General features: G+C 43.6%; 1 protein-coding gene across 1 annotated transcript in view; it reads right to left on the bottom strand.

The window, feature by feature from the left end:
• Positions 1-885: 885 nt before the first annotated feature.
• The window catches only part of ANAPC1 (anaphase promoting complex subunit 1), a 34167-nt gene continuing 19779 nt past the window's right edge, over positions 886-15273 (bottom strand). The window contains exons 26-47 of the mRNA XM_082481393.1: positions 14972-15090; positions 14146-14417; positions 13615-13849; positions 12480-12571; positions 12158-12292; positions 11909-11991; positions 11677-11755; positions 10971-11045; positions 10197-10273; positions 9869-9959; positions 9713-9766; positions 9216-9409; positions 8753-8839; positions 8108-8225; positions 7177-7254; positions 6674-6741; positions 4897-5035; positions 4403-4489; positions 3495-3590; positions 2953-3151; positions 2322-2456; positions 886-1335 (exon numbers count right to left, since the gene is read on the bottom strand). Coding sequence (XP_082337519.1) covers positions 1220-1335; positions 2322-2456; positions 2953-3151; positions 3495-3590; positions 4403-4489; positions 4897-5035; positions 6674-6741; positions 7177-7254; positions 8108-8225; positions 8753-8839; positions 9216-9409; positions 9713-9766; positions 9869-9959; positions 10197-10273; positions 10971-11045; positions 11677-11755; positions 11909-11991; positions 12158-12292; positions 12480-12571; positions 13615-13849; positions 14146-14417; positions 14972-15090 — 2629 coding nt within the window. The 3' untranslated portion in view covers positions 886-1219. The remainder of the gene's footprint in view (positions 1336-2321; positions 2457-2952; positions 3152-3494; positions 3591-4402; positions 4490-4896; positions 5036-6673; positions 6742-7176; positions 7255-8107; positions 8226-8752; positions 8840-9215; positions 9410-9712; positions 9767-9868; positions 9960-10196; positions 10274-10970; positions 11046-11676; positions 11756-11908; positions 11992-12157; positions 12293-12479; positions 12572-13614; positions 13850-14145; positions 14418-14971; positions 15091-15273) is intronic.

The raw sequence follows: 15273 nt of genomic DNA, 5'->3' as shown, positions 1-15273 counted from the left end.
TGAGAAGGTCCTTTCTTCATAATCACTCTTAGTTGTCTTCCTCCGTCCATTTGTCCCCTCCCTAAAAATCCTTTGGCTCCTCTACTTGAGGGTTTGGAGAAAAAAACAAAACAAAACAAAAAACGGCGTGGGGAGGGGGGACCAGGATCAGTACAAGTCCCACAGAATAAGATCAAATTTGAAATTTCAGAATAAGCAGAGTCCAAGAGCTTGGCTCTGGCTGCTTTTCTAGTAGTAATCATTCAACCTCTGGCTGCTTTTATTGGAGTGACTCCACCTATTTTATGAAAAATTAAGTGCCTGGCCTGCCCGGAACAAAGATGGAACCAGCCACGCTCCAGGTTCAGTGCTCCGGGGAAATACGTAAGGCAGAGATGAAGGAAACACAAACGAATGCCCAATTATTTAAATTGTCTGTAAGTAGTTTCAGTTCTTGCCCAGACATAACGTAACGTAGTGGAGGCAGGTGTTTTCTCAGCAGCCACTGACTAATTGCAGAACAAAGATTAGAAAATTTTAAAAAAAAAAAAAAAAAAAAAAAGGGGAAAAAAAAAACACAAAAAGATGTAAACAGTGCAGTAGTGAGTATATCGCGGATGAGTCGGAGCAGAGCAATTTATACTTACGGAGTGCGTACGCTTATGGAGGAGATATACAGTAGCTTTTATGAGACAAAAAAAAAAATTAAAAATTGCATGAATGAGACTGAAAGATCATGCCAGTTCTTGAAAAGCGTATTTGGCACGATGTGAGCGACGCGGCAGGTGGCTTGCTCTCCCTTCCAGCCTGAGACCCAAGAGGAAAAGCAAGTTTGGCACCTTCTGGGCTGCCTGTCTCCTAAAATCTGCAGTACATCCTGGAAGTGCATTAAGACACGTCGCAAGCAAAGAAGTTATAAACCCGAGGAAATTGTACAGTTCCCAGCCAAGGTCTTTTCAGAATTCACCACAGAATACATATTTGTAAACAATCCTTAGTTACAAAAGTAAATTTATTATTAGTTCAACTTTTACAATTTTTTTTTTTTTTTTTTTATTATTCATTCTAACAATTTATAAATAACTCCTGGCCACAGTCACCACATCTGGGGACAAGTCTGAAGTTGTTTGAGAAACTACAAAATCAAGTACGTTTTACCGGTAGGTTTTTTGAAAAACGTGAACCACCACAGAGCGAGCTCCCTCGTTCAGCAACCGCCCACGGAACGAACGCCGTGGACCTACAGCACCATGGACTGTGGATTTCTAAGCAACAGAGGAGCGAGCCTTAGCAACGCACGAACGGGCATATTCAACTGCTTGAACTTCAACAGCAGCTCAGAGAAGTTCGTGCTTCCTAAAGAGATTAAAGAAGAGAAAGAAAATGAGCACGTATTGGTGTAACGCTTGCCCGAGAAAAGAACCGTCAATAGAGGAAGGAGAGGCAGCCAGCGTTCCGGGTGTACCTCTGGAGACACGCTCACTGCTATCCGTTTCGTTGCAACGCTGGTTAAAAAGTAAATTTCTATATTAGAAGTTTAAGAGATCCCAAATTCAATCGACGTAGCGGGAACTCTCAGACTAGAGACAGGTAAACACCACGCAGAAAGCCAGGATTTCCATAAAGGCCTTTCGACCTGAAGAGATACTTGGGCACCTGACGGGAAGCCCTCCAAGACAAGACCCATTAGCCCGCAACGCCGAGGGCGTCGCTGCCTGCACAGGAACGCCTGGGCCGGGGGCCGTGGCCTCCACAAAGCCTTCAGCAACAGATTCCTCTTGTCACGGGGGGGATAACATTCATGTCGCAGCCCTAAGCGAGCCACAGAGCTCCCCAGGTCAAAGCCCAGCTGCATTTCTTTTGCAACCTGAGATAGCTTAGGCCAACGGAGGAGCGCCGGCATGTCCCCAGGCTGAGCTGATGGAGGGCAAGAGAAAAGCCGCCGAATGAAAAAGGGCCCAGAATTTCCCTGGATGACAAATCAGATTGCCACTGGAAACCTAGAAGAGCAGGGGATCGCTCTGACTAGGTACTTGCAGGAAAGAGGTTTAAGGAGATTTGGTATACGGCTAAAACGCTTTCCCCTGTCACAGCTCACCTCGTGTGGTCCTGCAGGTCAGGAAAGAGCCACGTCCCTTTTTATAAAGGCTAATTCTGGCTTCTTTAGTCCTGCGTAACGTTTCTACCTTTTCTGTCCAGATTCAAGACGATTAACAAAGAATAAAACCCGATGCAACAGCTTTCAGAGGAAAAGCACGCCGTCGCGTAACTTACAGGGTATTTTAAGGACGCAAGGCCAAACCCAGGAGCGTCCAGAGTGCCGTCCCGCATTCCAGTCTTACCTTCCAAGCCTCCAGCTGCCAGCTGGCCTGGCGTTGGGACAGAGTGGTAAATAAGGAAGCAAGCCAGCATGCTCAGTTGAGATTCCTCCGTGGGCTGCCCACTTAGGTAGGAATGCAGAGAGACATCCCCTCCGGCTGTAATATACAGGGGACACTGATGAAATTTAGGAAGCGTTTGCGGGAGGAAACAGAAAGGCAAGACAGCAGTATTTCCACAGAAGCAGCCCGCTGAGAAAAGTCTCCGTCTCCCCACAGAAGGTAGGCCAGGGGTTGGTTTGCAAACCTTCTCCCTTCCGCCATGGCCACCCTGTTCTCTGCTGTGGTCACCCCTCGCTTTTCCTCCCAGAAAATTCCCACGGTGCCATCATTAGGAAAGCATTTTCTCTGGGAAGCATAGCCTTCCACCTTAACTCAACTTCCCACCGATATAGCCAAACGTAATTCTTCAGTGACCGTTTCACGCCAAACGCACTCAACTGAAAACCAGTTGGTTTACGCCAACATGCAATCACCTTCCCTTCAGCTACCGTTTTTCAAGACGTTTCAGGCAAAAGCCAACCCCAGGTCGATAAGAAGACAAGAAGGCTGAATTGCGATCACGGCTCTAGGGTTCAAGTTATCTTCTCTATACCTTGAAGCCACTGATCCAAAGTATTATCGATAGTGCACTTCATCACAGGCAGGAATTCAGAGTTCATGAAGAGTCCTCGGTTTGGATTCCTGCTCATCCTCTCCTGGTGACTTCTGGAACTGAAAAATTCTAACACCAGCTTTATCTGCCACAGCTCAAACGTCTCGGACATTTCTCTTCTTTCTAATCTCCTCACAGCCTAGCGGAGGGGAAATACAAAGTGACTGTGAGAACGCGAACTGGAGGAGGAAAGAAATGCTGCTGTCATAAACGTGAAGCAGACGAATCCTACACCCCGCCTCGCCAAGGGCTGCCCTTCCCAGCACCTACTGAGAAAAACTGCCGGCTAACGTTTCTGGTGTAATTTTGGTTTTCATTAGCTTAGATTATTTTTCGGTTTGCTTTTGAAGTCTCTGCTATCTCCCCGTAAGCTCGCTAATATGTCTCCCCGTCTTCTACAAAAATCACATGCAACGAACAATAACTCTCACGCCAAAGCGTAGCTTCAAAAAAGAAAAAAAAAAAAAAAGTGTTTACCCCACCTGATCTATTGCTATGTACGTGGGCAGCATCTCTGGATTTTCTTGGGTAACGCACTCGTAAAGAATTGAGGAGAAAAGATCCAGGATTTCCTGTTTCTGATAAAAGACACATGTTTAACAAAGCACACGTGCTAGATACAATTTCTTTCAGGTTCCTGCATTGCTCACGTTTCCTTCCATTAAAGTTAGCCCATGCACTGCCATTACATAAATTAGCGATAGCTAATCACGCTACACAGCTTACTTTCATTCTCGGGCTTGTTAAAACTAGGCATAATGCAGCTGTATTTTACTCCCTCCCTTAAGTCATTTCGTGCAGAGAAACAGAGTGCAAAACACCCTAACCCTTCTGCAGTGACTTCACTTCAATGCTTCGGGACACTGAAGGGGGCTCTCGGTATTGGTCAAACACACTCTGTAGTGAACACAACTGGTGTGGACAACGAGCAGAAACTGTGACGTAACCAATGGTAAAAACCAAAAACAAACAAACCCAACAAAAACCGTAAGGTCAACACTGTTTTACGCTTTTGTATTACAAAACGTCCCTTAGAATATTCCCTGTCCTCACTTCTTGAAGGACTTGAACATAGGAAGTTCCATCCCAACGTGAGAAGGAACTTCTTTACTCTGAGGGCGGCAGAGCACTGGCACAGCTGCCCAGAGAGGGGGGGGAGTCTCTGACTGTGGAGACATTCCAAACCCGCCTGGATGCCATCCTGTGCCACTGCTGGAGGTGCCCCTGCTCGGGCAGGAGGGTTGGACCAGATGATCTCCAGAGGTCCTTTCCAACCCTGACCGTTCTGGGATTCTGTGACTGAATTTTGTTCCTCAGTTTAGCATAGGATTTTCCCACCTTTTATTCACACAAGCAAGAAACTACGCTAGTCCACATCTAGGCGTCATACCTGGCCCATGTTCGCAGTCGGTTTGCAAAAGTAATCAGCGAATGAAAACAGAGCCGGATCAGAAGTGAAAGCTGAAATTGCTTCTGGCTAAAAAAAAAAAAAAAAAAACAACAGATTAAAACACACTCTTAAAATGAACTTTTTGGTTTTACTGCACAAATGTAGTAGCAATTTATACCCAACCCTTCCTTCCCCAGCACACAAGCGAGAAGGCCGTAACCTACACGAAGTACATCATGAGCAGAACGTGTCCAACGCTTCTGTCTGCCCACGACAAACGTACATTCGCATAGCTGCTCTTGGCTTAAGCTCATCACATGCCCTGTGAAAGCCACCAGACTTCCTTTCCCTCAAGCAAAGCGAGTCACTTCAGTACTCATAACCATGTGGCAGAGCTAGGTGCTGGAACTAAATAACACAGCACGAGCTGCCGTGCTTCCCTCAGCCTTTCTAGAAGCAGCATTCCCGGCAGGAAAAGAGTTTGGGAGCCATACCTTGAACGCCCGAGCTTCAGAGTTTCGGTGAGTAACAGTCTGCGCTAAGAGACTGCGCCAGCCCATTGGGTCCTCCTTGTAGGAGAGCTGCCCAGCTCTCAGCTTCACGTACAAGACACCACCCTTTGACAGAATGGCTCTGGAATAACAACAGCAGTGCTTACTTGAAGTGATACATATACACAGTGAGGCAGACCTAGAAAGGAAACGTGAACTCCAACAGCTCATATGCCATAATACGCCTCCTTCGGTTTTGTCCTGATTATTTAAACCCTGCCCCAGAGGGTATATATATACAGAGAAGTCTTGGTATCTTCAGGGCAGGCTGCTATCAAACGGTGATGCGATGGCAGGTGATGGTGACAAAAAAAGGGATGAGCCCTACAAGGGATATAACTTCCTGAAGCCGCTGCGGGTTCTTGTTAGACTCTTCTAGGATGAGCTTCTGGCACCATAAAAGTTGGTATCCAGAGATTTAAAGGCGTGCCGTGACGGTCCTTTCTCCATGTAAAAAAATAAACCAAAACAAGACAAAACAGAGAACCCAAGAACCCCCCGCTATTCCTGACCAAGCCTGCAAACAGAAGCGTGCAGCAGTTCAAAGTTAAACCATTGCAAAGCAGCTGCACGTTTAGAGTATCAGTTGCGCCATTAACCGTAGGCACAGGGCATCCTTAAAATAACTAAATTATCTGTATTGAAACTAACTGCTTAGCATAACAATATAGCAGCAATTCACACGTAGTAAACCAGGGAAAATTATTTCTGGCAGGTGCCTTTATCTCTCCAAAACACTGCCGGCCCGCTCCCTACCGTTTTAAAGGGCCAAGGACAAGATTTTGTGACACGAGAGCTGACGGATTCAAAGCATCTGGAGACCCAGAGCACAGGTAGGTCCCAAAGGCAGCAAGTTCCTCAGTCACCCACGCTGGTTTCTGCTGCAGCAGCACAGGAAGGCTCTTTTGGACAAACAAGTGCTCAAGTGCGGCAGAGGCTCACCCCAGGAGAACAAAGCTGGCTTCTGCCAGCGCCGGTGCAGCAGATGAATCGGTATGTGCCTCCTGAGCTGGAGGAATCTGCACTCCGCCTCAGTCCTGTTTGTTATCTTCAAAGACACGGACCAATAGATGTGGCACTGTAGTGCCTAATTTAATCTCAACAGTGGCATTTAAATTAACTAGAAAAAACATGTTGCTGACGAAAGATGCAGCTGGCTGCTTCTATACTACTCACGGCGACAAGTTACCCTGTAGGCTCTTAAGCGCAAAGATGAGAATGATTTTACCCACAGATACTGTATTCCGGTAAGATTTCTGTTTTTCACAGTTGCCTGACAGAGAGTTAAAATGCAGTAAGCAGTACTTTGTATACTTCACGTAACATGAGAAAAATAGTATTTCACAAAGCAGTAACAGTTAGCTAACTACTGTATCAACAGTCTGGGAAACATGACATCATATCAACTCAAAACCAAACTAAAACCATGAGTTTAAGATGGTTTCTGGTACTGCTCAATCCTGCTGCCAATATCTGCGGTTTTTACTATCAGGTTTTCCCCTGCCCTGTTTTTGCATGAATTATTCACATCAATAGGTGAAACCAACTACGCAGTTTCTTTCTTCACCCTAAAGTGCTGTCAAATGCACAACAGCGAACCGATCAAAACCAGACTTCTTTCCAAACTGTAGGTGTTACAAGTACAGGAGGTTTTAAAAAAAAAAAAAAAAAAATTTACTACACGGTCATTATTCAGTTAAGCATTATAAAGAATACTTACTTTAGATGATTCGTTCCCTTGCTTAAATCTATTAATAGTTCCCAGTACCGCGGTCCCTTCACTCTGATCTGTCAATGTAAACATTTTTGTTACTAGATACCACCAAAATCATAAAATTAAGAGTTTTCCACATAAGCCTACAGTTCTTTCTGGGCCCTTACAAGAGCACGTGCCCTTTTATAGTGTTACCCATCCTGAAAACTCAAGAAGAGCACCTAGCTTTGTCTCTCCTACAACGAAGCTTTCTGGCACCGGGAACTCTCTGCTTCACCAGATCTTGAAAGTGTTATGGATCAACACCGAAGAGAAGGGTGTGGCATAATTAACACGTGCTCCATAGCGACAGAATTGCCTTCAGAGCCATTACTATGGGACCGCGTTGTCCAGAGTCTGGCTAAGGTTGGACAGGGTATCAAAGAAAAGTCACTAAGTCTCTGTTCTCGCACTGTTTCTGACACAAACTGGGCGATTAAATTCCTTGTTAAAATGGAGACTTCCTTTACCTGCTTCAGTAGGTGAAGCTCTGGAAGAAGCGTGGGTGCCATCAGTTCCTCGGTGGCTTCTGCATACCACTGCGTGCCCTTCAAAATGCCACCGATAGTCACATATTAGTAAAGCTCATTTTCACGTGAAAAGAAAGAAAACGCGCACCTCATTTATAACAACTCCATTGGCAGAAGTCAGTCAGTTTCTGTTCCCGAGCTCTGAGTAAATACATGACTTTGCATTGCCTTTAATGTCAGGAAACATTAAAATTAAAGGTGTATTTCCCATGGATGGATCAACACATAACATTGTGCAAGTCAGGCACACTTCAACTTAAAAATCTAAAGGTTTGAGAAGTAAACCGTATTACGAACATGCAGAACTCTGCCAGAACCACAAGGGATCCATGCTGCACCTCTTCTCCCCTGAAATGCCTTTCATTAGTCCTTTCATGAGCACCACCTGTACCACGCGAGCCGGTACAAAATGAATCCCACGAAAGGACTCTTCCCCAAAGGACACGTAATGCAAGCACCAAGGAGAAATACCAAGTTGCCTGCTTCAGCAGAATTAGGAGAAGGCTTTTAAAACCACAGATGGTTCCAGCAGCCTCTGCGCCTTTGAAAGTCCTTCCTCTTTAGAAAAAGAACCATGACCCTGGGTCAGTCATTACATACTTGACTGTTTGAGGACTTTGTGGTGCCTTTTACTTGTCCTGCACTCTGCTCGCAAGGTGACATCAAAGCACATGTGAGGTGTGAGTGGGCTGAGCAAAACCCTTCAATTATTCGCGGAGAATTTGGCTTGTCTCCACCACGACGTGCAAACAAACCCAAGGCTGCTGGCCACAACAATGAAAACAGCGTGCCTTTGGTATATCAGAGTCTTCAGTTGTCTCCCACACCTTCTCAAAAGCCTTTGCTCCTTGTTGCCTCCCAGACAAATTACCTTGTATGTAACCTCTATCAGCGCGTAACAAGGAGTGTTTGAATCCACATCGACGGGCGTTAAGAGCCTTGGTTCTGCCGCCAGCACGTACAAGTGACGCAAAGCCTGAAGGTGGTACCTGTGTGTGGGAATAAAGAATTCGGCATTGCACAGTACAGGCAGGGAATAAGCCCCAAATACCAAACTACACACAGCTCAATACCCAAATACAGATATCGATTAAACTAAAGAGAAATTTGTAGTAATGTAGTAGGTTTTATATTTTTTTTTTTAACATGTATGGGTTAGCTAATAGAACAGGACTTAATGAATTGTAACTAAAACCGATAAAGAGTCATAAATTGACAGATCTTGCATGAAAATCTTTCCAGGTGAGCAAACTGGAACAGTCAAGTCACGGGAGTACACCACAGAGCTTCAGGAAACCTGCTTGCGTTTCCTCACTGATCAAAAGATCACTACCATCATCTTGTATCTTCATTTATTTCTTCTGCTTTCCATTTTTTTTTAAAAAAAAAAAAAAAAACACTTCAAAAATTTGTTTAGAGTGCCCAGGTAAAAATTCAAGATCGTTTGCCTCTAGATAACCTCTGTTGGAAGAAGGTGATTTAGCTGAAGGAAATATGAACCCTAGTAAACCCTTACCGATTGTCCGTGCTGTGAACAGGGAAGTGAGGGTACAAAGCACAAAGGAGAGCAGCAATTGAAGAATTTGAAGTGCTCAGTGAATATCTGTAGAAAAACATTATCTATTAGTTCCAGTGCTAATAAAGGCTGGCCACTAGCAAAAGCGTTCAAAATATTTTGGTGTCCCAGGGAAAGAAAGCACAGTAGCAAAGTGCAAACAAGCAAGGAATTTACAAACGTGTTCCTACAGCAGTCAAAATAAACATGTAGCCGTAGGAAGTAAACACAAGCCGGAAACATTCCTATGGCATTCAAGAAATGCAATATCTAGAAAACAGGACTTTCGTTTGTAATAGAAAACAGCTTTATGTATCTGTTTTTTATTAAAAAAAAAAAAAGAGGCAAGTAAATTGCACGCTGCTCCAGCTTTTGCAGGAGAGGTGAAAGAAGAAAAATCCTGTCTGTGGAAATGGCAAGTTACCTTCCTCCTCCCAGAAAGAGAAGCCCCAAAGCCATGTGGTGAGCCAGGTGAAACCCATAGTTCATCTCTCCGCCTGTCTTCTTGTGCATGAAACGGCAAAGCTGAAGGACTTTCAGGTTTCCAGAGCCAGCCATCACCATTGCGAGAGACAGCAGCAAGACGCTCAAGCACGTTTCGAGATTATAGTGACCTGTCTTCAAGTAGAATAGGGAAGGCATCATTACACTTCTGTGGTCAAATGCACGCTTCTGGTCGGTCTAATGCGCTGCTTTCTACCCCGGGGTTCGAAAACCACATTCCACAGAAAGAGGGAGAGTGGAGAACCAGCAAAGTCCTTAACAAAAATGATTCACAGCCCTGCCACATTCTATAAACAGTCTGTAATACAGAAAAGTAAAAGGGATGGTTTTGTTTCCATTCAGGTTTTGGTGAGGGTAATCAAAATACGTTGCGCACAAAGCCTCCGTTTCACTGAGAGAAAACTAGAAAGGACTTACTATTGAAGCTGTTGGTGCTGACAAACACTTCAGGAAATCTGTTGCATATTTGTACTGGAAAGAAAAGAAAAGCATACTAAATACAGATACAAAAGATGTTACAGCTCTGTGGAAACTGAAGGGAAAAAAAAACAAAAAAAACAAAAAAACTCTTACCAAGCACTTAAATGCTGCCAGATTTTCTGAACCAGCAAACCGAAATCCCAGTGACAAACATGCTCCAGCAATGATGTAGACATGAGCTTGCCTAATAAGCAACATCAAACAGGAAATGACTATATGTTTCTCTTTTCCTCATCTGAATACGCATACAAACTCCTTTATAATTAAAAAAGGGGAAAACTGAAAAGACAGACTTATCTTTTGCAGAAAACGGAGAATAAAATTCCCTAAATATCAAGGAAGAGGCTTTTTTGCATACTGATTTCTCTACAAAGAGCACAGCTGCATTTTTCAGAAGAATAATTTTTCAGACGTTACTTACGCCAGTGTTTCTAAACTCAGGTCTTCAGATGAAGGCAACTCTGTTGCATGAAGAGATATACTGTTCTCTCTTATGATCTACAAAAAGCATAAAAGATAGAAAAAATAATCCAGGGGAAACCGATTAATTAACTGAAATTCTGGGCATCGAGGGTTCATAAGTGACGCAAAACAGGTTTGTTTCAGAGGCATACAAAAGCTGGGTTTTTTTTCCACATGCTATTGCTCCATTATACTTCGGATCCAAAAGGGACACCTTTCAATGCTCCTGGATCTGGTCCCTTAAAGATTTCTAAAACAATGGCAAGACTGTGTCAGAAGCACAGCGTTACTGTATGTACTCAAATATGAGAGAAAACGGCCTCTTGAGGTCTCATCCTGTTCTATGTAGTCCATCAGCATCCTGGATTTCTGATAGATAAATATCTAAGTTATTCGTAATGCTCAACTGAAACCTCCCTGCAGCAATTTTGCACCTGGCTTCTCGCTTGGGCAATGCGGAGGAAAGTTTAATCCCTTTCTCTCTCTGGCATCATTTTATGGTCTTGAACGGTTGCATCCCTCCTCAATCCTCTCCCCTCTAGCGTGACAGGATGGGAATCTCCAGTGTTCCCATAACGGTCCAGGAATCCAATGTAACCATCATTTCTGTCACGTGAACACGATTAACATACATTTTCTTGTGCAGCTCACGTGACTAAGGAAATATTCACATGCAGAACAACCCAGTGAGATGTAAAATTAGGAAGTAAACACATTAAGTGTAAATACCTACCTGAGGCACGTTGCTATTAACCCACTTGGAATTAGGTAAGATGTCATCCCACAAAATCAGGCATCGAGCCAAGGTCTAAAAAAGGGAGAGAGCCAAAACATAAGGAAGAAAAAAAACCAAACCAACACAAACATAAATGGTATTTTTTTTATTGTAGCAAACGCATCCAGAAATGCAGACAATTAACTGCCCACTAGCAGCTTCTTCACTGTTTCTCAGCCTTCATACAAGAAATTACAAAATCGCTTTTTATTTTAAGAGATGCAAATTCTGCTTGCAGAAAGAAGAACTAGGGAATAAATCCTTGCAAGGTCTGTATCTTTAGCTGGTACACCGAGATGAAAATTCACTATGTACTTAAAACAGATGCTGAGGCCGAACTTATTTTTTATCTGTGAAATTAATTTGGGAAAAGCTATAAAAAATTACCTAAGCATTTAATTTAACATTCCACATAAAATGTACCATTCAAATACTTCTCAATAAATTCTGTCCCTAGCGCTGCACGACAAGCAAGCTGCCTTACTACAAGCAGAAATTGTTTGAAGGTACGAGTTTGGCTGGCAAGCAACAGGGCTACCAGCTGTCTAAAGGATTCAACTTGATAGGCATCTGGACTGGGTTAAAAATTAAAAAAAACAAAAAAAATTAAATATATTTTTGTATCATTAAACGTACTGTGAAATGAAACAAAAGAAAATCTTACCCTCAATAAAAGGAACTCTGGTTTTACAAAGTCCAGCAAATACATGGTATCCGGTGCTTGAAGCCAGTCAGCAATGGATCTGCAACACACCGTAAAGGAACGGGGTTTCCACATCGTATTTCAGCAAACGCACAAAACTGAGTAAGCCACACAAAGGAGAGCCAACATCACGGCAGTTTAAACTCCTATCACAAGCTCCTGCAAAATGTCTGAGCAATTCCGAGGTTAATACCTGTTATTAGTCTTTAGGTAGATCATAGCAAGCGCAAGTGTGGCGCCCGGACAAGTGACGTCCACGTTTATGGTATCTCCCTCCTGTGAAAACACAAGGCACACTTTCAGACCAGCTGACTAGGAAGACAACAGCCCATAGTGATGCGCAAACGCCTTCAGAGTCACTGGGTGCATCCAGACACGCACTTCTCCGGCTTCTAGCTGTTGCTATTTTCAGCTTAAATGAGCAAAAATGATTAACACGTACCTTGATTTGGTAACTAGGAGACTTGTGCTTCTCTCTGTGCATTCCGGCCTGGAATCGCCTGTGACCCCCAACCATGTACTGGTAAAGCTGCTCGGGTACGTTGAGGTCTGACATGCCTATCAAATTACTGCCATGCTAAGGAACGAAGAGGAGAAGAAATAATATGGAAGTGCCTTCCAATATGGGGGGGGGGGAAAAAAAAAAAAAAAAAGTGCTTTTGGCAAAAAGCAGTTGTGAATCAAGGATGAAACAGCTCTTATTACTCCACCCCGATATAATGATTCTTCTACTAATTGCAGTTGAAATGAAGAGAGGTACTTACCCCAAGGCAAACCATGCCCAAGGCTAGCCCAGACGCAAGTGAGTAGGACTCTCTGTCTGTGCAGTACTCCATTTCTGGCCCAGGGGGACGTCCTGGAGAAAACAAAACCAGTGAAATTCATCTTTTAAAATTCCAGTTAAGTAAACATTGTTTAATGAAGCCTTACATTTCTAATGAAATGAGAAAAAAAAAAAAATCCGTCCCTTCTCAGGAAAGTTCTGAGTGGAATTAGAAATAATTGTCACTTAACCCATTCATCACCAAATGGCAAACCCCTGCAGAAGCACCGTATATTGCTAAATGATATGTTTGGAGTTCAGAGAGACGGTGAAAATGCCATGTTACAACTGCATATACTCTGGACCTATCCAAGTGCTTTCAGCGGAGTTCAAAAGCTGTTGCTAGAAAAGACTGTGCGTACCAAATTACCAGGAACAGATACAATTTCACCCTTACAATTTATGCCATTCTCTATTTAATAAACTATACAGTCTTTTTAAACTAAAGTTACATATAAACATGAATAAGAACTTAACTGTTACAAGTAAAATCAGAAGAACTGTGCACAGAACGAGGACACAATTCAGATCAGAAGTTTACTGTTCAGAATCAGCTCTTAAAAGACTACTCTTCAGAAAGCCTTTAAATCCGGAACAGAATTTAGGACACCATAGCTGTACTTCCACCAACCTAGTGAGACAAAAAGACTGTCCTTCCAAGAGGAAAGCATTTTTTCTCCACCCAGTGTCTCCACCTTTGGCTTCTACAGTGGCAGCTGCTTCATGGACAGACGTGAGAAACAACAACCAAGTAGCTGGCAATCCCAGAAACCCCAGACCAGCTCTTATCAGAGAAAATTTCCAGACGGAAAGAAGCATGCAGGCCTAGCAATGACGCTGCTACGTTTCTACTAAATTCAACGATTATTCTATGCTATACAAACACACAGTTCGAAGTAACTTCTGTCCCTCTGAAAACAGAAGATGGGCTTTGAAAAATGAGAGGCGGCTACTGCGGCGGCAAATGGATAGTCAAATAACGGAAAAATTCTCGGCTCCCTGATGCACTGTGCAAATCATTCACACGTTGCCATCCTCCCAGTCCTCATGCCGCTTTCTCCAGTGTTGGCACCTACCTATTTCAGCCAGCAGAACCTCGGCTGTGTGCCTGTGAGCAGTGCCCTGGTAGACAAGGCCTATTCCTATCACAGCAGCCACCTGCACATTGTGGGGGACATCCAGCTCTGTTGAAGTTGGTGGCAGGAGGGCAGGTATGTGGATGCTAAGGAGGCGCGTAATGGCCATATCCATTGTGCCCAGCTTGGCCGCAGAAACACCGAGCAACAGTCCAATGCTCGTCATCTCGTGGCCCTGAGAAAGGAAAGAAATATCAGCGACCAGAGGAAGCAGGCATGTTCAGAAAAGGAAAAACACTTGTCCCAGTGTTCCATTCACCTATCCCAATGAGCTGTGGAAAGATTAAGCGATAAAACTGCTGAAAACCTTTTAAATAGAAAAAAAAAGTCCTGTACTACTAACATTAATGAAGCAACTCTCATTCTCCCACACCAGCAATTCCAATTCAGCGTTTCAAAGAATCTGCTGACTCTTCTTTCTTGCTTTTCCTATAGATATTTCTCTCTGTTGCTTCTGAAAGAAGGTCTCACCTTTGTTAGGTAGTCATGTATATTGAGCGTGGCAAGTTTTGTGAGATGCCCGTTGAGACCCAGAGCCATGAGGAAGCCTGCGTATTCATTTGCCAGTTCAGCAATTTTAGGCTTGTTATAGACAATCCAAGCAGAGTCTATCTGTGACGCAGGTGCTATCTTCAGGCCGGCAGCTACGCCGTTGTGAAAGCTGGCCCAGCAAGCCATGTTAGGAGGCACATCGATGTTCCCACTGTTCAGATCAACGGTGGTGTTCCTAGGAGGAGCACGACCTGCCCATGACAAAAAAAAAAAAAAAAAAAAATCATTAAAAGCGATTAGAAGAATCCAAACCACTTCAGAAACAGCTCTCAACTTCAGTTGGCTGCCGCATGAATAAACACTGACAGCACGCGAGGTAACTCTTCTGATATGAGACAGCCTCGGGCATCTTCAGACACGTCGGAAGACAGAAGCACAGTATACTACATAAATGAGTGATGTGGACTTGTATGACCCCAACACGGACCAGCTGTGTGTCCTTCAGCAATTTAGTTCACTTCTCTCTGCTTCTCAGAATATACCTAATATAAAGTCTCAGTGTTAGATAGTAACACTGGCCTTGACCATTCCAGGAGAAGAAACTAGTAGGTGGCAGATTCAAAAATCAAAGAGTTACTTCTTCACAAAAAGCACAGTTGAGCTATGAAACTCTTTGCAGAAAGACACAGAAGATACTACAAAATTTACAAGAGGTTCAGGAAGAAATGGGACAACAAGTGAAAGAAACTCCATTACGTTCCGTTAAACACCGAATTTCTTCGGAAGAAAACACTGACCAACGTACCAGTTAGATTCAGCTTAGGGATAGGTAACTGCTCCGTTGGAACGGGATGATACGAGAACAAAGTGAACATTCCTCGTCCAACAGGTAATGCCATGGTTCGCTGGCACAGCTGTAACAACCTGATGGGGAGATGAAAGCAAAACCAAGCCAATTGCTTAATATGCAAAGTTTTTCCAAATACATGATATGAAATGAACCTACAGACAACAGGCACTGGACAGATCATTTTTTGCTCCCAACTATGAGATAGCACGTTGTCTTTCCTCTTCCGGTAGGCCAAACTTTTGAATGAAATCTTTGGT

This window comes from Vanellus vanellus (genome assembly GCF_965231255.1).
Source record: "Vanellus vanellus genome assembly, chromosome: 3".
Lineage (NCBI taxonomy): Eukaryota > Metazoa > Chordata > Aves > Charadriiformes > Charadriidae > Vanellus > Vanellus vanellus.
This window is presented reverse-complemented; position numbering and strand designations above follow the sequence as displayed.